Below are 27,455 nucleotides of genomic sequence, written 5' to 3'. Positions count from 1 at the left end.
ACCTGACACCTGTCCCACATCTGCCTGGTAAAACAAGGCTCACTTTCCCACCAAAACAGAACTCGCCCAAATCAAAACCCAGAGGTGAACGAGGGGCTTCCAGTGTCCCGTGCCCCCCACAGCTAAATGCTTTTCATTCTGGGTTAGTTACAAATACAAAATAAAGTTGGGGTTGTGTCTCCTGGACTCTGACCATAGGTTTTGGCCTCAGATTCCCATATGAACACCTCCCTCAGCCTTGCAATGTGCTTGTGGGGAGGTAACGCCACCACATGTGTAACAGGAATCTCTGCCATAGAGGTGTGCAAGTGTCACCATCAGTGGGAAAGGTCCCTGTGTGAGGTGTCACCACTTGTTACATCATTACTGCATGTCATTAATAAAGGGACACTCAACCCCCTCAGGTGCATTTTCATATGTATGTGTAACCTGTGAAATAGATGGTCAGACCTTGCTTCTCTTTAGAGATATTAAAGGAACATGACATACAGTATATAAAGGCGGCTGCATTAATGTCCCTCACTTGGGACGTTAGTCTGTGTCTCTGTCCTCCACCTCAGTATTCAAAGGACATTCTTGGACATTTGGTCGCGGCCATTTCGCCGCGACTCACCCCACCGCCAGCCACTTCGCCGCTAAGGTAAGTGCCTAAACCCCTGACCATAAAACCCCTATATCCTAAGTCCCCCTTACCCTAAAACGACCCCACCATAACCGCAAAACCACTTAAATGAACCCCCTAAACAGTAATAATATTAACATTAGAAGCAACTGGTGGCGGAGGGTCCGTCTGCGGCCTAACGCCGACGGCCAAATGGTCGCTGCAAAACTATTCTGATTCAAAGTTAAGTGTGAGTACATATCGCTTCAGCATAATGGGGAAAAAGCACATTTTATTAGAACCAACAGCATAGAAATATAAAACATTATTAACATTTTTCTTTAAATAAAACTACAATAAGAATGATACAAATAACCTGCATTTAAAACGTTACAACTTTTTATCCTTTTAAAATGCTTGTTCTATGCACCATAAACTAAAGTCACTTTTCATTGTGATTTAGCGCAACACAGATACACGTGTGCACTTAAATGTAAGCGTCTTAGTCGCTGGTTATCCCTACACATGCCTGGCTTTAGAGATAGGTCTCTACCCTGTGTGTGTCCTCTTGTGTATATTCAGGTTGGCTAATTCACTAAATCCCTTCCCACATTCCCCACATACATGCGGTCTCTCCCCTGTGTGTGTCCTCTTGTGTTGGTTTAGGTTGGATAACTGACTGAATCCCTTCCCACACTCCCCACATACATACGGTCTCTCCCCTGTGTGTGTCATCTTGTGTGTGTTCAGGGTGGATAAATGACTAAATTCCTTCCCACATTCCCCACATATATGCGGTTTCTCCCCTGTGTGTGTCATCTTGTGTGTGTTCAGGGTGGATAACTGACTAAATCCCTTCCCACATTCCACACATAAATGCGGTCTCTCCCCTGTGTGTGTCCTCGTGTGTGTGTTCAGGTGGGATAAATTACTAAATCCCTTCCCACACTCCCCACATACATGTGGTCTCTCCCCTGTGTGTGTCCTTTTGTGTATCCTCAGGTTGGATAAATGACTAAATTCCTTCCCACATTCCCCACATATATGCGGTTTCTCCCCTGTGTGTGTCATCTTGTGTGTGTTCAGGGTGGATAACTGACTAAATCCCTTCCCACATTCCCCACATACATGCGGTCTCTCCCCTGTGTGGGTCCTCGTGTGTGTGTTCAGGTGGGATAAATGACTAAATCCCTTCCCACACTCCCCACATACATGCGGTCTCTCCCCTGTGTGTGTCCTTTTGTGTTTCCTCAGGCTGGATAAATGACTAAATCCCTTCCCACATTCCCCACATACATGCGGTTTCTCCCCTGTGTGTGTCCTCTTGTGTGTGTTCAGGCTGGATAAATGACTAAATCCCATCCCACATTCCCCACATACATGCGGTCTCTCCCCTGTGTGTGTCCACTTGTGTGTGCCCAGCTTGTATGACACATTAAATCCCTTCCCACATTCCTCACATACATACGGTCTCTCCCCTGTGTGTGACCTCTTGTGTACGTTCAGGCTGGATAACTGACTAAATCCCTTCCCACATTCCCCACACACATACGGTCTCTCCCCTGTGTGTGTCCTCTTGTGTATGTTCAGGCTGGATAACTGACTAAATCCCTTCCCACATTCCCCACATTCATGTGGTCTCTCCCCTGTGTGTATCCTCTTGTGTATGTTCAGGTGGGTTAAGTCACTAAATCCCTTCCCACATTCCCCACATACATGCGGTCTCTCCCCTGTGTGTGTCCTCTTGTGAATGTTCAGGTGGGTTAAGTCACTAAATCCCTTCCCACATTCCCCACATACATGCGGTCTCTCACCTGTGTGTGTCCTCTTGTGTATGTTCAGGCTGGATAAGTGACTAAATCCCTTCCCACATTCCCCACATACATGCGGTCTCTCCCTGGTCTGTGTTCTCTTATGTGCGTTCTGGTCTGATAACCAAGTCAGACTCTTCCCACTTTCTCCAAGATCTTTTCCTGAGGCAGCTGCTAATATATACCTTTTGGAATGAGAAGCCGTTACATTGTTTATTAATTGCCTTGACTGGTTGAAAGATGCATTTTCTATTATATTTATTGGAATGTTGCAAGATTCTTCTGTCCTCATCTTTTCCATATACTCATTTGGGTGTTTGAACTTCCGATGTTTGAGGAGGTACTCCTGACTGCTAAAAGCAACATTGCAGTGTTGGCATGGGTGGATTATTGGAGCTTGTCTTTGTACTAGACGAGACAAAAAAAATACATAATTAGAAAATTGGGTGAAATTAGGCATTAGTTATTTTAAAAAGTGTGCGCGTGCCAAGCACACACTTTTAAGTGAAACTTCTGTGTCCTTTTTACAGAAATTATATTTATGATGGGGATGTTTTTATTTAAAATCCAAACACAATTTCAGTGAGGAAATGCATTATTTTTGCATGGCAATAAGGCACTTCTTTTATGGGCGGTAATATGGCATTTTTGGTTACTGCATAAGAATACAGGAAGTACAGATATTTTGAAGGAACTCAAAGGCTGAGTCCATAGAAGGACAGGCCGTGCTGAGCCGTGCGGATGCTCCGCGCTGAGCCCCTGCATCCTCAATGAGGATGCCTTGAGAGGGGGCTCACGCGAGCGTCCGCAGGCGTGCTGACGAGTTGGAGTTTTCAGCCGAGTGCCAAGCTATTTTTCAGCGCGCTGTCGGCTGAAAACCTCCAATCACAGCACAGCAGTGTCAACGTCACGGCGCCGTGATGTCGGTGTCAGTGCGTCGTGGGCGATTGGCCCAGCGACGTCACTGCCCCGCCTCCCTCATGTCTCCCCCACCTCCGATCGCGCCCGCTGGCTCGCCTGCATGGGCATGAAATCGCGCAGATTTAAGCAGGCGAGCCTCAGCATCAGCGCGGCTCAGATCTCCTCACCCCTCTATGGCCCGGGCCAAAGATGTTAGAATAGAATTAAATCTGTTACTTACCTCCCAGGCTGAAAAGTCATTAAGTTGGTCAAAGAGGAAATTTTATGAGAAAGCAAACAAGCCATATACCTTATTAGCAAATACATTGAGGAACAAACAGTTGAATTATTGTATACAGGCTATCAAATTGAAGTCAGGCACAGTGACTTCGAACCCCAAATTAACTGTGGAGGAATTCAAACAATATTATGAGGGTTTATATAATGGGGAAAAGGTGAGCCGTAATAACAGCAAAAGTCAAGTTCTGAAAGAGTTTCTAGCAGACTCATATTTAGTAAACTAGGAAAGAAAGGATCCCTTGATGTGGCACTAGAGCCACCCTAAATTAAAATATTACATCTTTATTAGGATCAGCTAAAAATATAACTGTTTGGACACCACAAATATTGAACAAAATACAGATAAAAACAATTAAAAATAAACCGAAGAGGTGTGGGTAAGTGTAGCTAATCTAACTAGTTGTGCAGTGGTTTATAATATAACAGACAACTAGATAATCTGTACACTTAATATCAAGATGGTATTTGACAATGTAACCATCCACTATCCTGAAGTAAATGAGGATATTGCAGCAATACAAACACACGAATATACGTAGCTGCACCAGACCAACAAACATAGAACCACAAATTACCTGGTGCAAGGGGGAAACAAATAGGAACCACACAAATAATCAGGAGATTATATACAGCCCCCTGTAGTTGCACTCAAAGTAAATGACAAAAGAGTTGTAATGTCAATGAAGGTATATGGCAATGAATAGCCAAATCCTAGTATAGGATACACAGACAAAATGGTCGCACTACTAACTAAAAATAACAAAACTTTAATAATCTATGCTATAAAAACCGATGAAACACAATAAAAAATGCATACAAGTGCATCGATAAAAATCCCCAAATGTGTAGGGTAACGGTACTAATTGAACACTATGTGTTCCAGATAGCTGTATAGTGATCCAAACTGCTATATAACAGGCTACAGACTAATGCATAAAGGTATACACAACAGACTGGGTATTGCAGTATAGCAGCCCCCCTAGCCATAGGCGGGGGGGCTTCATGACCGGGGGGGGTCCGGCCTTCCCCTCGCTGGCCCGCCCCCACACCTCCCTCCCCAGGACAGGGGAGGAGTTCCAGGAAGGCCTACTTAAGGCCAGGCTGGCGGGCAGCACATCCTCTTTGGCTGCCCGCCAGACGATTTGGACGTCCCTCTCCTCCCTGCAGGTTAAATTAAGGTAAGGCCCCGAAAGGGGGGGTCAATCCTGGGCACTCCCCCCTCCTGTATAGCCGCGATTTTTGAATCGGCGGTGAGGGGGGAGGCGGGATGCAGGGAGGAGAGGGAACCCTTAGTGTAGCGGCCCGTCCCCATCCTCCATCTGCGGCGCGCAGCATGGAGCTGGGGGGGCCGGAGTTAAGCCTGTGCCACGAGGGGGGTCGGCGGCTGCAGGCGGGGAGTGGTGGTCTCGGGACAGAGGGGGTCTGACGGGCAGAAGGGGCCTGACGGGAATTTTCCCGCTTCTTTCCCTGGGGGTGGGGACTACCTGCTCCCGCAGCGTTGTGCGGGCGGGTGCCTCCTCCATCCGCATAGCCCCGCGGTGGCTGCCATCGGTAAGGGCACCCCGGCGGGGAGGGGGGGGGATCCGGCCGAGGCATGCAGCCCGCGCGGAAATTCGCCGCGTGTGACTCATGCGGCTGCTCGCGGCCCGCTCGGGGGCTGGGGCGCAGTCCCACGTGGTGCGGGCCTTCCGTCTCCAGATGGGGAGTGTAGCGCGGGCAGAGGCCCCTCCTACCCCTCCCCCCTTTCGTTAGTGGTCTCGGGGCACGGGGGTTGGGGTGGACCGGTCAGCCATGCGGCTGGAGAGGCGGCTGCTCCCGCGCCCCCCCCTTCCCCCACACTTGTGGGGTCGTTAAAATGTATGCGTGAGGTGGGCTGTACAGGGGGGGCCGGCCGGGAAAAATCTATAATAAATAAATAACGTTGTATGGGTATATATGGGTGTGATATGGGTGTGTATATATATATATATATGTGTGTATATATATATATGTATATGTATATGTATATATATGTATATGTATGGGGGTGTATATATATATATATGTATGTGTGGTATGGGTATATATATGTATATGTGCGTGGGTATATATGTGGATGTACGTACAGGTATTTATGGGTGTTATGTGCAGGTATGTGGGTGTGTATGTACATGTGTATATGGGTATGCACGTATACGTAAGTGGAGATATACGCATGTATAGGCTAGTGCAGCCGCTCTTAGTGGTTGCGGCCCTAGGCCGGGGGTAAGCGCAAAGAGGGGGCGGCCAAGGTTGGCGCTTCACGGTCTGCACCCGCAGTTAGTTTCGGCGGGGACACACACGCTGATGCGCTCGGGGCGATTATGTGCAGGTATGTGTGTGCGGGTATATATATGTGTATACGGGTACGTATATATGTGTACATGGGTACAGGTAAATCGGTGTACGTGTATGTAGGCATGTATACTATAAGCTATATAAATATACTGTAGTTCGGCGGGGGGGGACACGCTGAGGCGCTGGGAGCGATGGCAAGTGGATGCTTGACTGCTCCCAGCGGCCGCTTCCTTCTGGTATCCCGTGCGGGGGTAGCAGTTGCCCGCCCGTGCGGGGTGGGGGTATGGCGAAGTTGGGACAGAAAGGCTGGCATAAGATTTGCATAGGAGGGAGCGCGGTCTGACTGGCGACGTGTCCCCCCCACTTATGGTCTCAGACGGTGCAGAGAATTATATAATGTCAATAGAGCTCTTTATCTAGGGACATTATAGACTATATAGATATATTGTGGTAATTATTAGATGATAAATACTTGTTAATGGGAATCGCAATGTTTAGCATTTATGCTTGGTTACTTTATCTGAATTCCCCAATTAATTCATGGATGGGCGCATGGGGAGGCGTGCGTGCGGAGGCGCATGTGTGGGGGATAGGTGTGTGGGCACAGGTAGTTGGATATATGGATATACGTGTAGGCACATCAGAAGTATGTATGTAGGCACATGTGGATGTTTATATGTGTAGGGGCACACGTAGAAGTGTGCGGGTGTATAGGGGCACACGTAGATGTGCGCTTGCGTGTGTGGGCACACGTAGATGCGTGCGGGTATGTATGGCCACACGTAGAGGTGCGCGAGTGCGTATGGGCACACGTAGGCAGGTGCACGTGGATGCACGCGTGTATGAGCACGCGTGGATGCGCGCGTGTGTAGGGGCACACGTGGATGCGCGCGTGTGTATGGGCACACGTAAATGCGCGCGAGTGTATGGGCACTCGTAGATGTCAGTAGAGCTCTTTATCTAGTGACATTATAAACTATATAAATATACTGTAGTAATTATTAGATGATAAATACCACACGTAAATGCGCGCGTGGGTATAGGGGTGCATGTAAATGCGCGCGTGTATGTGGACATGCGTAAATGCGCGCGTGTATGTGGACATGCGTAAATGCGCGTGTATGGACACGCGTAAATGCGCGCGTGTGTATGGGCACGCGTAAATGCGCGAGTGTGTATGGACACGCGTAGATGCGCGCGTGTGTATGGACACGCGTAAATGCGCGCGTGTATATGGACACGCGTAGATGCGCGCGTGTATATGGACACGCGTAAATGCGCGCGTGTGTATATGGGCACACGTAGATGCGCGCGCGTGTGTATATGGGCACACGTAGATGCGCGCGCATGTGTATGTGGGCACACGTAGATGCGCGCGCGTGTGTATGTGGGCACACGTAGATGCGCGCGAGTATATGGGAACACGTAGATGCGCGCGTGTATATGGGTTCACGGAAATGCGCGCGTGTATATGGGCTCACGGAAATGCGCCCATGTGTATATGGGCACACGGAAATGCGCGCGTGTGTATATGGGCACACGGAAATGCGCGCGCGTGTGTATACGGGCACACGCAGGGCGCGCACGTGCGTGGGTAGAGGGGCACACGCAGGTGCGCGCGGGTTTATATGGGTGCGCGTGGATGTATATGGGTGCGCGCGGGTGTGTATGGGCACGCGGAAATGCGCGCGCGTGTGTGTATATGGGCACACGGAAATGCGCGCGGGTGTATATGGGCACACGGAAATGCGCGCGGGTGCGTACGGTTTGCTGTGCAGGGAGAGGGGCTGGCGGAGGCAAGCGGTCACAGCGCGTGAGGCCCTGGGTTGCTAATCCTGGGGCAGGCAATAGTCGCGACCCGTGCAAGCAGGGACGGGTAGGGACGGGCCGGTGCCCCGTCGCGCAAAAATTTTGGACAGGCATACGGGAAGCGGGCTGCATGGCATCAATGGCAGAGCAGTTACGCCTTCTTCAAGTCGAGGCGGAAAACCATGACGAGGCATGGTTGGATCGGTGGTTGCATGCGTTGTTCTCTGCGATATACGTGTAGGCACATCAGAAGTATGTATGTAGGCACATGTGGATGTTTATATGTGAGGGGGCACACGTAGAAGTGTGCGGGTGTATAGGGGCACACGTAGATGTGCGCTTGCGTGCGTGGGCACACGTAGATGCGTGCGGGTATGTATGGCCACACGTAGATGTGCGCGAGTGCGTATGGGCGCACGTGTGTATGAGCACGCGTGGATGCGCGCGTGTGTATGAGCACACGTGGATGCGCGCGTGTGTATGAGCGCGCGCGTGTGAATGGGCACACGTAGATGTCAGTAGAGCTCTTTATCTAGTGACATTATAAACTATATAAATATACTGTAGTAATTATTAGATGATAAATACCACGCGTAAATGCGCGCGTGGGTATAGGGGTGCACGTAAATGCGCGCATGGGTATAGGGGTGCACGTAAATGCGCGCGTGTATATGGGCATACGTAGATGCGCGCGTGTATATGGACACGCGTAAATGCGCGCGTGTATATGGACACGTAGATGCGCGCGTGTGTATATGGGCACACGTAGATGCGCGCGTGTGTATATGGGCACACGTAGATGCGCTCGTGTGTATATGGGCACACGTAGATGCGCGCGTGTGTATATGGGCACACGTAGATGCGCGCGTGTGTATACGGGCACACGTAGATGTGCGCGTGTATATGGGAACACGGAAATGCGCGCGTGTATATGGGCTCACGGAAATGCGCGCGTGTGTGTATGGGCTCACGGAAATGCGCGCGTGTGTATATGGGCTCACGGAAATGCGCGCGTGTGTATATGGGCTCACGGAAATGCGCGCGTGTGTATATGGGCACACGGGAATGCGCGCGTGTGTATATGGGCACACGGGAATGCGCGCGTGTGTATATGGGCACATGGAAATGCGCGCGTGTGTATATGGGCACACGGAAATGCGCGCGTGTGTATATGGGCACACGGAAATGCGCGTGTGTGTATATGGGCACACGGAAATGCGCGCGTCTGTGTATACGGGCACACGCAGGGTGCGTGTGTAGCGGGGCACACGCAGGTGCGCGCGGGTTTATATGGGTGCGTGTGGATGTTTATGGGTGCGCGCGGGTGTGTATGGGCACACGGAAATGCGCGCGGGTGTATATGGGCACACGGAAATGCGCGCGCGCGCGTGTGTATATGGGCACACGGAAATGCGCGCGGGTGTATATGGGCACACGGAAATGCGCGCGGGTGCGTACGGTTTGCTGTGCGGGGAGAGGGGCTGGCGAAGGCACGCGGTCACAGCGCGTGAGGCCCTGGGTTGCTAATCCTGGGGCAGGCAATAGTCACGACCCGTGCAAGCAGGGCCGGGTAGGGACGGGCCGGTGCCCCGTCGCGCGAAAATTTTGGACAGGCATACGGGAAGCGGGCTGCATGGCAGCAATGGCAGAGCAGTTACGCCTTCTTCAAGTCGAGGCGGAAAACCATGACGAGGCATGGTTGGATCGGTGGCTGCAGGCGTTCTCTGTGAAACCAGCACGTGGCACTAAGGCTGCTCCCCGCGGGAAGGGGAAGCAGAGGGCGCTGCAGCACAACGCGTCAGGCGACAGTCCTCAGGCAGCATTGCGCGCTAGACAGGCGGCATGTAGAGAAGCCGCGCTCCACAGGAAGGGAGCGCGGAGGGTGCTGCAGTGCAAGGCGGCAGGCGAAGTTCAGCAACCGCATGCAGGGCGGCAGCCCTCGGTCACGGTACCGTGAGGCAGGGCGTCAAAGCGGAGGGCGCTGCAGCACAACGCAACAGGCGACAGTCGACAGCCCTCAGGCAGCATTGCGCGCTAGACAGGCGGCAGGCAGAGAAGCCGCGCTCCACAGGAAGGGAGCGCGGAGGGTGCTGCAGTGCAAGGCGGCAGGCGAAGTTCAGCAACCGCACGCAGGGCGGCAGCCCTCGGTCACGGTACCGCGAGGCAGGGCGTCACAGCGGCCCTGTCGGGCCTCAGCGAAGGTGGGGAGGACTTCGACCGCTGGGACGCAGGACACGGCGGATCGGCGCGCAGGTCGGCCCGCCAAGGAGGGGCGGCGACTTCCAGCCACCGTGACGCAGAACAGGGCGTCACGGCACGCCACACGGCCGCCCGTTGCTGACGCGGGCGGTGTCACTGTCAGGATTTCGCCTGCAGAGTCGGCAGGGCCAAGGAGACAAAGACGGCCAACCGCAACCGCGGTTGGTGCCAATGTGTTTCGTAGAGCAGAGAACCCAGCAGGGTTCGACTACGTGGAGCCGGCATCGGGTGAAGGGCAAACCAAGTCGCAGCCCAGGTCTCTTCCTCACGGGAAGCCACAGATGGCCACGGCCGGGGTCACTGGCACCGCGAATCCCATTCCAGTACCAACAGCCATCAGCCGGACCCCGGTGTCTTTCAATTCTTCAGCCACGGCCGGGGTCAGGGGCGCGGTAGCCGACCCACCCGGCAGCATCACGCACTGCACAGATGGTGGAACAGCCCCGGCAGGCGGTTGATGGAGACACGCCGTGGAAGGTACGGCATATGGCATATCGGGTAATGGTAAGGAGTCGCGTTTAGGGCGGTATCGAGGAGATGCGTCAAGGCTTGCAGTGGGCGACACAGAGCGAGCAAGGGAAGAGGCGTGGCCCAGTCCACTGCCAGGGTCGATTCCCTAGGGGTCACTGAGGGCGGGTAAGAAGCCTGCAGCAGTAAAAAAGGCGAAATCCCAGATAGCGCTGGGCAAAGGCGGCCTGCGGCTCCGGAGGTGGGTATGTCCGGGACCGGGTGAGGGATAGTGCAGCGAAAAAAGCGATTCTCAGGGCATCTTTAAAAAGCATGGCAAGTTGAGTAACTACTGCCCCAGGCGCGATTGGCAGCCCCAGGTGGAATGGAGAGGGCAGGCTGGGCCGGTAGAGGAGCATTGGTCCCGCTGCTAGGCATGCCAGGCGGGGTAGACTTATTTGAGTTTCCGGGAGGGCTTCGAGAGGGTCTGGAGGGTTGGCGGTACGGGCCTAGTTTAAGGGGGGTTAAATAGACCCGTCGGTGGCGGCTCTTGGGGGGTGGGTGCTTGTTCTTGCCAGACTGGGAGCTGGGCCGTTTGAGCCCGGGGGGAGTACGAGTGGGCAAGGTCAGTTATCCATGACCTCGAGAGCCCGCTCGCGTAGGGGACACGAGGTCAGCGGTTCGAGGGCCGGCTGACCGTCCCCTCCCCCTCCTGTCAAAGGAGCACACTCTGGCAGGGAGTGCATTTACCCCATTAGGTTTTCTGTATAAATAAATAGCCGCGGCCATTTTACCTCCAGCTCCCGTTTCCTGTCTTTATTTGTACGTTGCATGTGGGTACAAGGCGGGGGGAGAGGGGAACCGCCTGGAACCTCCCTGGTCAAGCGGCCCCCCTAGCCATAGGCAGGGGGGCTTCATGACCGGGGGGGGTCCGGCCTTCCCCTCGCTGGCCCGCCCCCACACCTCCCTCCCCAGGACAGGGGAGGAGTTCCAGGAAGGCCTACTTAAGGCCAGGCTGGCGGGCAGCACATCCTCTTTGGCTGCCCGCCAGACGATTTCCCACCCACCCATCCCCTTAGTTAGTGATTGCAATCATGTAATGAACGGCAGCAGAAGGTTGAGCAGGGCAGGGTATTCCCAGGAATGTGGACATATGCATTGTATGCCGTGTTAATGGTTCTTTGTTCCGTTACAGCACGAACAGCTGATACTGTGCTGAGTGAAAGGACGAGGTTCCGAACAGGAGGGGTCATTGACCAGTTTTGCCTTTGTCGCGGCGGCTCTTGGGGGGTGGGTGCTTGTTCTTGCCAGACTGGGAGCTGGGCCGTTTGAGCCCGGGGGGAGTACGAGTGGGCAAGGTCAGTTATCCATGACCTCGAGAGCCCGCTCGCGTAGGGGACACGAGGTCAGCGGTTCGAGGGCCGGCTGACCGTCCCCTCCCCCTCCTGTCAAAGGAGCACACTCTGGCAGGGAGTGCATTTACCCCATTAGGTTTTCTGTATAAATAAATAGCCGCGGCCATTTTACCTCCAGCTCCCGTTGTCTGTCTTTATTTGTACGTTGCATGTGGGTACAAGGCGGGGGGAGAGGGGAACCGCCTGGAACCTCCCTGGTCAAGGGATACACCTGGTAGGGCCTCTATAAGTACACACTGTGTGTGAAAGGGATGGGTTAATCTACTCCCTAGACCGTCTCAATAAGGTCACAGCTGTTAGGGGAACCTAACAAAACCCATAACTCAAACAGCGTATCCCCAGCAAAACCAATTCCAGACGCAGGGTAAGTGACACCAGCAGCGGGAGCAGGAGAGAGGGACCCGCAGTATGTAAATGCATCCAACAGTGAAAAATACACCTCAGCGCAGTATGTACTGCTACATGTGCTTGGTGATGGTAATATAACCAGATGAAATACAGTCACGGTGCATAGAGGATACATAGAACTGCCCGCATAGTTCGTATAGCATACAGTTCAAACACACCACTAGTATAAAATAGAGTATCCCTGTAGTGTGTACAGCGGATCCCTGTAAGGCACAATATGACCTGATAAATGAGTGTCTCCTGCAGCCTGTGAACTCCGTATTCAGTTGGGAGCTGCCGTTACTCCAAAGACACGGTTCGCGCATGCGTCAGCGTCATGACGTCACGGCGTTTCCACGTGACGTCATGACGCTGACGCATGCGCGAACCGTGTCTTTGGAGTAACGGCAGCTCCCAACTGAATACGGAGTTCACAGGCTGCAGGAGACACTCATTTATCAGGTCATATTGTGCCTTACAAGGACCCGCTGTACACACTACAGGGATACTCTATTTTATACTAGTGGTGTGTTTGAACTGTATGCTATACGAACTATGCGGGCAGTTCTATGTATCCTCTATGCACCGTGACTGTATTTCATCTGGTTATATTACCATCACCAAGCACATGTAGCAGTACATACTGCGCTGAGGTGTATTTTTCACTGTTGGATGCATTTACATACTGCGGGTCCCTCTCTCCTGCTCCCGCTGCTGGTGTCACTTACCCTGCGGCTGGAATTGGTTTTGCTGGGGATACGCTGTTTGAGTTATGGGTTTTGTTAGGTTCCCCTAACAGCTGTGACCTTATTGAGACGGTCTAGGGAGTAGATTAACCCATCCCTTTCACACACAGTGTGTACTTATAGAGGCCCTACCAGGTGTATCCCTATACTGCAATACCCAGTCTGTTGTGTATACCTTTATGCATTAGTCTGCAGCCTGTTATATAGCAGTTTGGATCACTATACAGCTATCTGGAACACAGTGTTCAATTAGTACCGTTACCCTACACATTTGGGGATTTTTATCGATGCACTTGTATGTATTTTTTATTGTGTTTCGTCGGTTTTTATAGCATAGATTATTAAAGTTTTGTTATTTTTAGTTAGTAGTGCGACCATTTTGTCTTGTGTATCCTATACTAGGATTTGGCTATTCATTGCCATATACCTTCATTGACATTACAACTCTTTTGTCATTTACTTTGAGTGCAACTACAGGGGGCTGTATATAATCTCCTGATTATTTGTGTGGTTCCGATATTGCAGCAATACCTGATGGCTATTAGGTAAGTGAAGCTCGTTAATTGATGTCTAGGGTGTAGCCCGTGATGTAAGGAGGAACCCTGTACAGGGACCCCTTACCACCAAACTGCTTGTATTTACAGCTGTTTGGTCGGACTAAGTACACAGTGTGCTGTCCTGCAAAAGGCAACAGAGCAGCCACATAGGTACTATTAAAACAAGCTATAATGAAATGACATTGAGAGCTAAACTAATCAGGTATATTGACAGGAAATTGCAGAAATACCTGATGGTAAGTGAAGCTCCCACTTGTAGCTCTTGGAACCCACCCCCGATGAAGCCACGAACGGTGAAATGTACGTAGGGTACGTTTGACATCACCTCCTTCGTGAAGTCGGCTCATTGGAGAGGTGTGGGCTTGCTCCTGGTCCAAGTGCTTCGTAGATTGCCTCTGTGGGCAGCAACAGCACTCTGACCCCAGGTTATGCTATACCTGATTAGTTTAGCTCTCAATGTCATCTCATTCTAGCGTCTCTCAGTAGTACCTATGTTGCTGCTCTGTTGCTTTTTGCAGGGCAGCACACTGTGTACTCAGTCTGACCAAACAGCTGTAAATACAAGCAGTTTGGTGGTAAGGGGTCCCTCTACAGGGTTCCTCCTTACATCACGGGCTACACCCTAGACATCAAATAACGAGCTTCACTTACTAACCATCAGGTATTTCTGCAATATCCTGCAAGTCATTTAATTCAGGATAGTGGATGGTTACATTGTAAAAAAACAACTTGATATTAAGTGTACAGATTATCTAGTTGTCTGTTATATTATAAACCACTGCACAACTAGTATGATTAGCTACACTTACCCACACCTCTTCGGTTTATTTTTAATTGCTTTTATCTGTATTTTGTTCAATATTCGTGGTGTCCAAACAGTTATATTTTTAGTTGATCCTAATAAAGATGTAATATTTTAATTTAGGGTGTCTCTCTAGTGCCACACAAAAGGATCCTTTCTTTCCTAGTTTACCAAGTGTCTCTACTTCCCTGTGAGCACCGCCCTCCCTACACTGTTTGGCTATAATTTATTCCCTCCTGGTATAGAGCAGGGTTTTTTCTACACTTCATACAGACTCGCATTTACCAAGATTAAGTAGAGAGGAGAGGGAAACGCTTCAGAGGGACTTCTCAAAGGAAGAACTGATAAAAGTGATTAAACACTTGAAACCCTCCAAAGACCGGGACCGGGTGGTTATTCAAATTTATACTACAAAAAATGTATTAAACAATTAGCCCCCCATATGCTCCGGATGTTCAATGCAGTGTTAGCAGGAGCTTCATTCCTGGATCAGATGCTCCAGGCATCCATCTCGTTAATATATAAACAGGGGAAAGACCCAGCAAACTGTAAAAGCTATAGGCCGATTTCTTTAATCAATTCGGTCATTAAAATCTTCTCTAAAATGTTGGCCAACAGACTGAGTCATATCCTGCCTGGACCGATTCACCGGACCAAGTGGGGTTTATTCAAGATAGACAAGCGACCGATAACACTAGACGTATAATTGACTTAATCGAAAAAGCAAACTCCAAAAAGATCCGGGTGAAGGCATTGAGTCTAGATGTGGAAAAAGTTTTTGACAGGATAGACTGGCCATATATGAGGGCCACGCTTGGAGCATTTGGTTTTGGGGGTAAAATATTGCAGGCAATTATGGCACTGTATGGCTCCACGGCAGCAAAAGCGATACATCAGGGATACCCCTCGGGATCTTTTAAAATGAAGAGTGGCACAAGGCAAGGATGCCCTGTGCCATCTTTGTTATTCACCCTATGTATGGAACCTTTGGCGGCACAGATTCGGTCAAAACCAAAAATCACAGGTATCCATCTGAACAATCAGACCCATAAAGTGGCGTTATATGCAGATGACATCTTCCTCATTGTATCAAGGCCACTCACCTCAATGCCAAATTTATTTAACATCATGGACAAATTTAACAGGATTTCGGGTTTTAAGATTAATCAAACAAAGTCGGAGGCACTGAATATAAACTTGCCAAAAAGAACAGAGAAATTGATATCCATCAATTTCAACTTCAAATGACAGACTGAAGCTATTAAATATTTAGGGGTCCAAGTCACAAATAACTTTAAATCCTTATATCGAGCACATTTCCCTAAACTAATACAAACATTCTGGGAGGACTTCAGAAGATGGTCCGCATTCGGCATTTCATGGATGGGTAGAGTATTATGTATTAAAATGAATCTCCTCCGGATTTTATATTTATTTCAAACTCTCCCAATCCCATTAAGGAATAAGGACATAACCTCGCTCCAATCGTTAATATCTAAATTCATTTGGGGATACAAGAGACCAAGAGTTAAGGGAGCGATTCTACGAAGACCAACATTGGCAGGGGGTTTAGCGGTACCTTACTTGTTATCCTATTACAAAGCGGCCCAATTATGTCAAATTATACAATGGCACACAGAGTCTAGTCTAAAAAGGTGGGTAGAATTAGAAACAGAAGTATGTTCTCCACTGGAATTGCACAACCTGATTTGGACCTCTAAAAGGATTTATAAATCCATTAAAGAGCCGCTGTCCTCAATGACCAACTCCATTGCAATCTGGGAGGCGACTGAATTTAGGTGCTCTCTGACGACAAAAAAAATCATTAATGTCCCCTATATATGGGAATCCAGATTTCGCTCCAGGTTTAACTAGTAGAGACTTGCTAATTTGGAAACAGAAGGGGTTTTTTTCGACTCAAAAGATCTGGAGGGTAGAAACAGCATCAAATCTGTCGAACAAATTAAGTCCGAAAAGGACATGCCACAGACGGAATTCTTTAGATTCCTCCAGATCAGAGCATTTTTACAACAAATTTAAGCCACGGTAACTTATGACAAGATATAACAAACACCAAATATCTGGGTTTCACTGAACGAGGCTTAGATATAATAAAATATATTTATTTCTTAAAAAGGTGAACACAGCAATATAGTACAATTAACAGGCAAGAAGGTAACACTTACTTAGGGTTGGGGAATGGAGAAGTATCAGCTAGCAATTCTCCAGCAATCCGGTGACATTCCAGGTGGAATCAGAAGAACAACTAAAAACTGTAGGGTTGACACAGTTTATATACCTTTGTAACCCTATTCTTAACATTGAATACAGACTATTGGTGAACAATTATCTGTATCCAATCCCTAACGTGGAGACACAGTTTAACCCATGCCCCCCAGCTAGTTAGCCCATGCGTACGGGGACTCTGAGGGTCTTATTTCTGTAGCCCCATAATTAAATCAGAGGCGACGACCAGTCTACCAAATGAAGTATCGGGCAGGATCTTCATTGTTTGTAGGTGTAGATATAACACTTTCAAACCACTCCAGTTTGATGCTTCTCCGCCCTCAGGTAAACAGTTAGAGTGGCAGAGTCTTTTGATCAGTACTTGGTTCCTAGTGTAAACAATCAGGGCAGTTAACTTTTGATCACAGGGCTTATGCTAAATCATCTGGCTGCCCTTCCTGACCTATTAGTATAGCAGATGGAGTCTGCATTTTCAGAGCAGATCCAGAATACCATATACACTTTAATATCTTCACATATTAATAAGTTCCGTTCTGGTGGGCCCAGTGGGTCGAAATTTGCCAGTTTTTAATGTCTACAGTGACTCTACATATTGGCAAAATTTCAACTCTCTGCGACCTCCAGAACCGGAGATACAGAAATGCACTTTAAAACATTTTTAAAATACAGGATTATAATGAAACATGGGAACAGGGGAACATACATTTTCCTGACATGACAAGGTGTAAGCCACATTCCTGGACCGCAGTCCAGTTAACCCCTTGCCTCCCTGGTGAGGTCAGGGGGTGGCCATATGGGGTGCAACCCCTTTAATACCGGGCCAATCCCCCTCTCCCTCGACACACGTCCCCAATTGACAAATTTTGAGAGACTCTGTATACTAAAGACAGAGACAAGGGGACTAATCTCTCGACTATATGGACGGGTGGTCTGTTCGGGAGTATCATACTCAAAGAAATTAAGTGACATGACAGTGGGAAGAGGACCTTGGGCGACTTTAGAAGAGGAATGACCAGGAATAGTAACAGCTGCAGCTAAAAGTGCCATATTTACGACGTTAAGGGATAACACGTATAAAGTCTTAATGAGGTGGTATCTCACCCCAATGAAATTATCTAAATTTGTTCCAGGATACTCCCCATTGTGTCCTAAACAATGTGGAGGTGAGGCCGATCTCTTACACATGCTGTGGTCCTGCCCTCTATGGGGACAAAATAAAGATTGGCTTCAGAGGATATTTGGCCTCACAATTTAATTGGTCCCCTGGCTGTTCCTCCTCAACAGACCAATTGAGGGGTCATCAGAACACAAGGCAAATTAATAGCGCATTTTGAAACAGCGACGAGGTGTGCGATCACAGCATTATGGAAACAGACGGAAATTCCAACTATTCCAATAATCAGAAACAGAATTTGGTTTGTATGCCAGATGGAAAAATTAACAAGTATGATTAATGATACTGGCGCTACATTTCTAAAAGTCTGGACAATGTGGCAAGCACAAACAGACATCCCCGGGGTAGATAGTACTATAATTGTGCTATGATAGTACAGTAAACGCATTCTCCGCTGACCTACGAAAGACAGACAATAGTCAGAGGAAGAAAAGGACGGTCCTTTGGTTAGAGATCAGTGAGCCGGGCCACGCGGGAGGCGTACGCCGGAAGTCTGGAGGAGGAGACACTTGGATATAGGACTGACTTCTTCCCCCCCCCTTTTTTTTCACCCACCCCTCCTGATTTAGGTTCAAATTTTCTTGTTTACAAATATGATTATCATTTCTATATGTATATCATTTGTACAACTGCTGTGTTTACGGATATGAAAATATGTACTGATACATGTCAAAAATCTCGATAAAATTTGTGTTACATAAAAAAAAAAAAATTGCAGTATTTCTGCCGTTCATCCCGTTCCGATAAATATCGGAACTTGATGTACGGCAGTTTTTACTTGAAAATTTGATATTTTGCCTGTTTTCTATCGGATCTGATGCTTTTAATGGGTCCGATAAAAAGTGCTTTATTTTTGGCGCTGCAACGCTGATTCATTGCACGATAAGGCAAGTCAGGTTTTGTGATATTAAGTTCTTGATGACCCGTAATGGTGTATGTAGATCTATCACGATTTGCAATTTAACATCATTAATAAGACAATAGAGATGTAAAATACACATAACACACATACAGTTAGGTCCGGAAATAATTGGACACTGATACAAGTTTTGTTATTTCGGCAGTGCACCAAAATAAATTCAAGTTACAGTTAAATAATGAATATGGGCTTAAAGTGCAGTCTGTAGAAAGAAGATTAGGGGGGCGCAATACCAGTTTACTGGGAATCAGAAGATATCCCTAACACACAATTGACAACACACAGTTTAGGTATTGGTGAAGAGAATATAAATATATAATATATCACAATGTACTTACGGCCAAGTGTGGTACTGGACAGAGGTGATGGTATCTTTCACGACTGCCGGCTGTCGTCAAAGACCTTTCCTCTATGGAGCTCAGCAGTCTGATGTCAAACACTCGTCTGCGTCCTAACACGAATCTTCCCCAGCTCACACAGTGGTGTATACGTATACAGGGGTGACACCACACATCATTGTATAAAGATGTAATTTATTAAAATAAAAAGTGAGCTACAGTACACTAACATGTGAGACTGCTCCGGTACACGCAGTAAACTCCCAGGAAGATCCTCGGTTTGGGGTCGAGCAGCAATCAAAACAACTTTGTTTGGGTTAGTATGGCCCACAGTTATTTTCTATTACTACAGCATTATTTGATTTAGAGGGAGCGCCCCAGGCTTCTCTTCTTTACAGTTACAGTTAAATAATGACTATGGGCTTAAAGTGCAGTGCAGTCTATCAGCTTTAATTTTAAATTGGAGGAAGGGTTTAGGAATTACATCTCTTTAATATGTAGCCCCTCTTAGTCAAGGGACCAAAAGTAATTAGACAATTGACTCAAAAGCTTTTTCATGGACAGGTGTGGGCTATTCCTTCGTTATTTCATCATCAATTAAGCAGGTAAAAGGTCTGGAGTTGATTCCAGGTGTGGCATTCACATTTGGAAGCTGTTGCTGTGAACCCACAACATGCGGTCAAAGGAGCTCTCAATGCAAGTGAAACAGGGCATCCTTAGGCTGCAAAAAAAGAAAATCCATCAGAGAGATAGCAGGAACATTAAGAGTGGCCAAATCAACAGTTTGGTACATTCTCAGAAAAAAAAGAACGCACTGGTGAGCTCTGTAACACAAAAAGGCCTGGACGTCCACGGGAGACAACAGTGGTGGATGATCGTAGGATCCTTTCCATGGTAAAGAAAAACCCCTTCACAACATCCAGCCAAGTGAAGAACACTCTCCAGGAGGTAGGCATATCATTATCCAAGTCAACCATAAAGAGAAGACTCCACGAGAGCAAATACAGAGGGTTCACCACAAGCTGCAAACCATTCATAAGCCTCAAGAATAGAAAGGCCAGATTAGACTTTGCCAAACAATATCTAAAAAAGCCAGCCCAGTTCCGGAACAGCATTCTTTGGACAGATGAAACCAAGATCAACCTGTACCAGAATGATGGGAAGAAAACAGTATGGAGAAGGCTTGAAACGGCTCATGATCCGCAGCATACCACATCATCTGTAAAACACGGTGGAGGCAGTGTGATGGCATGGGCATGCATGGCTTACAATGGCACTGGGTCACTAGTGTTTATTGATGATGTGACAGAAGACAGAAGCAGTCGGATGAATTCTGAAGTGTATAGGGATATATTGTCTGCTCAGATTCAGCGAAGTTGATTGGACAGCGCTTCACTTTACAGATGGACAATGACCCAAAATATACTGCGAAAGCAACCCAAGAGTTTTTTTAAGGCAAAGAAGTGGAATATTCTGCAATGGTCGAGTCAATCAACTGATCTCAACCCGATTGAGCATGCATTTCACTTGCTGAAGACAAAACTTAAGGCAGAAAGACCCACGAACAAACAACAACTGAAGACAGCTGCAGTAAAGGCCTGGCAAAGAATCACAAAGGAGGAAACCCAGCATTTGGTGATGTCCATGCGTTTCAGACTTCAAGCAGTCTGTCACGGGAGACTCCTGTGGCGGGTAGGATCTCGGTGGCCGGAACAGCACGAGCGTAGTAGGGGTCACAAGCAGGGGTCCGAGGCAGGCGGCAGGTAGCGAAGTCAGGTAACAAGCAGGGGTCCGAGGCAGGCGGCAGGTAGCGAAGTCAGGTAACAAGCAGAGGTCGGCAAGGAGGAGACTGGAACAGGACAGGGGAGCAAGGACAGGTCTGGGGGCAGGGACTGAGAACAGGAACAAACAGGGACAAGCCAGATTACCAGCAAGGGCTTTTACTGTGAACAGACTTCTATAATACAGGTACAGGTACAGAAACAGATCAGGAATCAGAAGCATGTGCATAAGGAGTCTGACTTCAAGCAAAGGCAAAAGCAACAGACTGGAAGCAAGCTATAAAGGACAGAGACAGGAGCAACAAGAAGACAGACAGACAGAGGAACCCCTAGCCAACAGAAGGCAGCAGCACACCCAGTGGACAAGGAAGCTATGGCTAGGCAGGAGGTCTAGGCGACCCTGACACAGTCATTTCCTGCAATGGATTCTTGACAAAGTATTAAAAATGAACATTTTATTTATGATTGTGTTAATTTGACCAATTACATTTGTGCCCCTGAAATAAGGGGACTGTGTATGAAAATGGTTGCAATTTCTAAACGTTTCATACAATATAATTGTTCAACCCCTTGAATTAAAGCTGAAAGTCTGCACGTCTATTGCATCTCGGTTGTTTCATTTCAAATCCATTGTGGTGGCGTACAGAGCCAAAATTATGAAAATTGTGTCAGTGTCCAATTATTTCTGGACCTAACTGTATTCCTGATTACCTTATGCTGGTGTGTTACTTTTCCATAGCGTACCCACCTTGATACCAAGCTCTTTCCCATATTCATCTCCAGACCAGGAGCTGTGTGTGGGGGGAAGGTCTATGCAGGTTCTGTAGTAGATTTTCCTGTGGAACTGGAACGCCGCAAGGTTCTGTTTTTCCTCGTTTCTCATACAATTTACACATCTAAAATTGGGACATTTAGTGAGGTCTCAAAGTAATGTCTATTTTATACAAGAGCTGAAAAAAGATACAAGTTGTTAATAATGTGACTTGTCTTTTCTTTCTTCTCTACAGTTTTTGAGGTGAACAGAAGTTAATGGAGAGCAATGTACAGTATATACCAGTGACTACTTTCTTATTACTTAAAAAATAAATAAAAACACAGTTGTAATTTAAAATTCCCCAACAAGATGACACAAATAACATAAAGGTGAGATATATATATATATATATATATATGTTTCCCTTCAATATGCGCATCAATGCAATCCCAACACTGACAAGTGATTAGCTAAGTTGCCGATCGATCCGTTCTCCTGTGATCAATCGGCGAAAATTCAGCTCGAGGGGTCACTAAATCCCTGTGTAATGCAGTCAGTGGAACATATTTATATTCACATGTGTTCCACTGACATGTGCTCGCTCCCGAGCCCTGGTCCTGTCTCATGGGGCTTCTCCAGCAGCAGAATCTCCCTGTCGAAGTAAGTATTGTGACTTGAACTAAACTGGTTTCTGGGGTAAGGTCAGCCTCTACTATTAACCCAGATATATGCGGGTGGATATACACCGAGAAAGGGGCCGCCATGTTGGATAATACGCCGCGCATGCGCAGACCGTAGGCCGCGCATGCGCAGGCCGGGCATGCGCCGACCGGCGAAAGCGCCGATCTGTGCATGCACATAACTGAAAATCGCCGGATCCGCTTTCCGGTGATTTTCACTATACGGCGGGCCCTTGGAACGGAACCCGTCGTATACCCGTGGCCCTCCTGTACCAGTGATACAAGTTTAAACCTCTGTCACTCTGGCCCACGACTGCGATGGATTTTACTATTCTGTTTATCTCACTTAAGTCTACTCAATTATTATTATTTAAAAAAAAAAGTGCGTGCAGGGCACGCACATTTTAAGTGAAACTTCTTTGTCTTTTGTCACAGAAATTGTATTTGTGATGGTGATGTTTTTAATTAAAAATCAAAACATAATTTCAGTTCAAAAACACAGAAGTTTGACCGCGTGTTTTAGCTATTTGCAAGTCTATATTTATAGTAACTGAATTCCTTGTGTCTGTGTCAGTCAGTCAGTGTGTGTCTCTCTCTGTGTCCTGCACCACCCACCCCCCCTCACTCCTGAATCCCCAGGAAGGAGGCCGCAGCTGAATTTTTGCGCAGCGCTGCTTTATGGCACCAATATAGTGCATACATGTTGCTTCAATTTACTGTTACTTAAGTTTAATTTATGCAATTTGAATTCTCCACAGTTCAGCAAGTGTGCTGAGCTGTCCCTGTGACTATTTTGTTATTGGATTTCCAAGTTGCTTGGCAACGTGACATCATCAGCGTCATATGTACCCTGCAAAGACGTCAGACGTCAACCAGGAAGCACTGAGGCTGCGGTGGGAGATGGGATGCGGCGGAGGTGGGAGACGGGATGCGGCGGAGGTGGGAGACGGGATGCGGTGGGCTTAAAGTATTAGCCGGTAGTAGAATCACTGAGCGAGAGACAGAGCAGACTGCAGGGGAGGTGCTCCATCAAGTAGTCTGACCCGGAACTTCCAGTGTCTATAGAGCGCTCCTCTACCCGCGCTGCTCCTGCTCGGACTCAATAGATTCTACTACCAGCTAATTCTTTAAGCCGGGGGAGCCCTCCCCGTGCCTGTGTCCAGGTAGACATGGAGCTGGAGGGGAGGACTGGGAGAGATATGAGGGGGACGCTGTGAGGGGGAAACTGTGAGAGATGTGAGAGGGGGGGGGGGGGGTCTGGGAGGGATGTGACGGGGGTGGTCTGGGAGAGATGTGAAGGGGGAGTCTGGGAGAGATGTGAAGGGGGAGTCTGGGAGAGATGTGAAGGGGGAGTCTGGGAGAGATGTGAAGGGGGAGTCTGGGAGAGATGTGAAGGGGGAGTCTGGGAGAGATGTGAAGGGGGAGTCTGGGAGAGATGTGAGGGGGGCTGGGAGAGATGTAAGAGGGGGCTGGGAGAGATGTAAGAGGGGGCTGGGAGAGATGTAAGAGGGGGCTGGGAGAGATGTAAGAGGGGGGCTGGGAGAGATGTAAGAGGGGGGCTGGGAGAGATGTAAGAGGGGGGCTGGGAGAGATGTAAGAGGGGGGCTGGGAGAGATGTAAGAGGGGGGCTGGGAGAGATGTGAGGGGGGGCGGCTGGGAGAGATGTGAGGGGGGGCGGCTGGGAGAGATGTGAGGGGGGGCGGCTGGGAGAGATGTGAGGGGGGCGGCTGGGAGAGATGTGAGGGGGGGGCGGCTGGGAGAGATGTGAGGGGGGGGGGTCTGGGAGAGATGTGAGGGGGGGGGGTCTGGGAGAGATGTGAGGGGGGGCGGCTGGGAGAGATGTGAGGGGGGGGGGTCTGGGAGAGATGTGAGGGGGGGGGGTCTGGGAGAGATGTGAGGGGGGGCAGCTGGGAGAGATGTGAGGGGGGGGCGGCTGGGAGAGATGTGAGGGGGGGGCGGCTGGGAGAGATGTGAGGGGGGGGCGGCTGGGAGAGATGTGAGGGGGGGGCGGCTGGGAGAGATGTGAGGGGGGGGGTCTGGGAGAGATGTGAGGGGGGGGTCTGGGAGAGATGTGAGGGGGGTCTGGGAGAGATGTGAGGGGGGGGTCTGGGAGATATGTGAGGGGGGCGGGGCCTGGGAGATATGTGAGGGGGGCGGGGCCTGGGAGAGATGTGAGGCGGGGGGGCCTGGGAGAGATGTGAGGGGGGGGGCTGGGAGAGATGTGAGGGGGGGGGGGTCTGGGAGAGATGTGAGGGGGGGCAGCTGGGAGAGATGTGAGGGGGGGCGGCTGGGAGAGATGTGAGGGGGGGCGGCTGGGAGAGATGTGAGGGGGGGGCGGCTGGGAGAGATGTGAGGGGGGGGTCTGGGAGAGATGTGAGGGGGGGGTCTGGGAGAGATGTGAGGGGGGGTCTGGGAGAGATGTGAGGGGGGGGTCTGGGAGATATGTGAGGGGGGCGGGGCCTGGGAGAGATGTGAGGGGGGGGGCCTGGGAGAGATGTGAGGGGGGGGGGCTGGGAGAGATGTGAGGGGGGCGCGCCTGGGAGAGATGTGAGGGGGGCGCGCCTGGGAGAGATATGTGAGGGGGGGAGCGCGCCTGGGAGAGATGTGAGGGGGGGTCCTGGGAGAGATGTGAGGGGAGGGGGGCTGGGAGAGATGTAAGGGGGGGGGGGGCTGGGAGAGATGTGAGGGGGGGGCCTAGGAGAGATGTGAGGGGGGGCTTGGGAGAGATGTGAGGGGGGGGCTGGGAGAGATGTGAGGGGTGGGGGCCTGGGAGAGATGTGAGGGGGGGGCTGGGAGAGATGTGAGGGGGGGGCCTAGGAGAGATGTGAGGGGGGGCCTGGGAGAGATGTGAGGGGGGGCTGGGAGAGATGTGAGGGGTGGGGGCCTGGGAGAGATGTGAGGGGGGGGGGCCTGGGAGAGATGTGAGGGGGGGGGGCCTGGGAGAGATGTGAGGGGGGGGGCCTGGGAGAGATGTGATGGGGGGGGGGCCTGGGAGGGGGGGGCCTGGGAGAGATGTGAGGGGGGGGGGGCCTGGGAGAGATGTGAGGGGGGGGGGCCTGGGAGAGATTTGAGGGGGGGGGGCTGGGACAGATGAAAGGGGGGGGGGGCCTGGGAGAGATGTGAGGGGGGGGCCTGGGAGAGATGTGAGGGGGGGGGGGCCTGGGAGAGATGTGAGGGGGGGGGCCTGGGAGAGATGTGAGGGGGGGGGCCTGGGAGAGATGTGAGGGGGGGTGCCTGGGAGAGATGTGAGGCGTGGGGGCCTGGGAGAGATGTGAGGGGGGGGGCCTGGGAGAGATGTGAGGGGGGGGGCCTTGGAGAGATGTGAGGGGGGGGCCTGGGAGAGATGTGAGGGGGGCGTGCCTGGGAGAGATGTGAGGGGGGCGCGCCTGGGAGAGATATGTGAGGGGGGGAGCGCGCCTGGGAGAGATGTGAGGGGGGGTCCTGGGAGAGATGTGAGGGGGGGGGGCTGGGAGAGATGTAAGGGGGGGGCCTGGGAGAGATGTGAGGGGGGGGCCTGGGAGAGATGTGAGGGGGGGGGCTGGGAGAGATGTGAGGGGGGGGCCTAGGAGAGATGTGAGGGGGGGCCTGGGAGAGATGTGAGGGGGGGGTCTGGGAGAGATGTGGGGGGGGGGTCTGGGAGAGATGTGAGGGGGGGTCTGGGAGAGATGTGAGGGGGGGTCTGGGAGAGATGTGAGGGGGGGGTCTGGGAGAGATGTGAGGGGGGGGTCTGGGAGAGATGTGAGGGGGGGTCTGGGAGAGATGTGAGGGGGGGTCTGGGAGAGATGTGAGGGGGGGAGTCTGGGAGAGATGTGAGGGGGGAATTCTGGGAGAGATGTGAGGGGGGGGTCTGGGAGAGATGTGAGGGGGGGGTCTGGGAGAGATGTGAGGGGGGGGTCTGGGAGAGATGTGAGGGGGGGTCTGGGAGAGATGTGAGGGGGGGGGCTGGGAGAGATGTGAGGGGGGAGGTCTGGGAGAGATGTGAGGGGGGAGGTCTGGGAGAGATGTGAGGGGGGGGGTCTGGGAGAGATGTGAGGGGGGGGGTCTGGGAGAGATGTGAGGGGGGGTCTGGGAGAGATGTGAGGGGGGTCTGGGAGAGATGTGAGGGGGGGTCTGGGAGAGATGTGAGGGGGGGTCTGGGAGAGATGTGAGGGGGGGGTCTGGGAGAGATGTGAGGGGGGGTCTGGGGGAGATGTGAGGGGGGGTCTGGGAGAGATGTGAGGGGGGGTCTGGGAGAGATGTGAGGGGGGGTCTGGGAGAGATGTGAGGGGGGGTCTGGGAGAGATGTGAGGGGGGGTCTGGGAGAGATGTGGGGGGGGTCTGGGAGAGATGTGGGGGGGTCTGGGAGAGATGTGGGGGGGGGTCTGGGAGAGATGTGGGGGGGGGTCTGGGAGAGATGTGGGGGGGGTCTGGGAGAGATGTGGGGGGGGGTCTGGGAGAGATGTGGGGGGGGTCTGGGAGAGATGTGAGGGGGGGGTCTGGGGGAGATCGATTGATTGATCGATTTCCCATCTCCTCTGAGAGAGAACCTCTTGCTAATTTTTATTTAATCACACCACTGCCCTAGGGGTATATATACGCGATGACATCAGACGTCAACCAGGAAGTACTGAGGCTGCAGTGGTTGCCCGGCTGTAAACACAGGCGATGGGTATGAGGTGATTGTGTAACCCCCTAGGGGTATATATACTTGTTAGTGTCCCTATTGCAGTAAGGTGTATGGTCTGAGGAGAGGATGTGTCTGTCCTGAAACGCCACGTGTTTGCATATAGAGTAAATTAGTGATATGCGCTCCAACATTTGGTTCCAGTCTTGAAAAGATAATTCAATACTGTATGTTCTTTAGGAGATATAGAGAATAGACTACTGGGGCTAGTGGGGTATACAAACAATAACCATAGCACTTTGATGTCTACAAAATCAATAGCAGGATGTCTATCCCTGAAAGTTAAGGCTAAGCACAATGAACTCAGACCTAAAACCTCATTGGGAAATTCCTAGACTCACATAGATTATAATCATGTACTCACATATTGTTGCCCCAGTCCAGTGTATCTTGTAGGCGTGCAGCCAGGAGAATAAGCAGAGATCCAAAGGAAAAAACTCCAACGCACAGCCAGAAACAGTGGGTCCCACGCAAGAATAGTAAAATAAAAATCTTTATTGATCCATGTTAAAAAAACGGAGGTAAGTGCCCTAAAGATTTTTATTTCAC

The 27,455-nt window shown here is 50.4% G+C and overlaps 1 protein-coding gene across 2 annotated transcripts; it reads right to left on the bottom strand.

The window, feature by feature from the left end:
- Positions 1-875: 875 nt before the first annotated feature.
- Positions 876-27,455, bottom strand: LOC142466683 (uncharacterized). 2 transcript variants are annotated; one of them, XM_075571982.1, is made up of 3 exons: positions 27,271-27,455; positions 19,029-21,705; positions 876-2,820 (listed from the first exon to the last, which is right to left on the bottom strand). In XM_075571982.1, the coding sequence occupies exon 3, from the start codon at positions 2,711-2,713 to the stop codon at positions 1,151-1,153; it is 1,563 nt and encodes a 520-aa protein (XP_075428097.1). In that variant the 5' UTR covers positions 2,714-2,820; positions 19,029-21,705; positions 27,271-27,455; the 3' UTR covers positions 876-1,150. The 2 variants fall into 2 exon arrangements, with proteins under 2 accessions (XP_075428097.1, XP_075428099.1); XM_075571984.1 differs by lacking the exons at positions 19,029-21,705; positions 27,271-27,455 and adding an exon at positions 16,537-19,022.

This window comes from Ascaphus truei, chromosome 15 (genome assembly GCF_040206685.1).
Source record: "Ascaphus truei isolate aAscTru1 chromosome 15, aAscTru1.hap1, whole genome shotgun sequence".
Lineage (NCBI taxonomy): Eukaryota > Metazoa > Chordata > Amphibia > Anura > Ascaphidae > Ascaphus > Ascaphus truei.
Note: the sequence above shows the minus strand (reverse complement) of the source record. Positions and strands in the feature narration are given on the sequence as shown.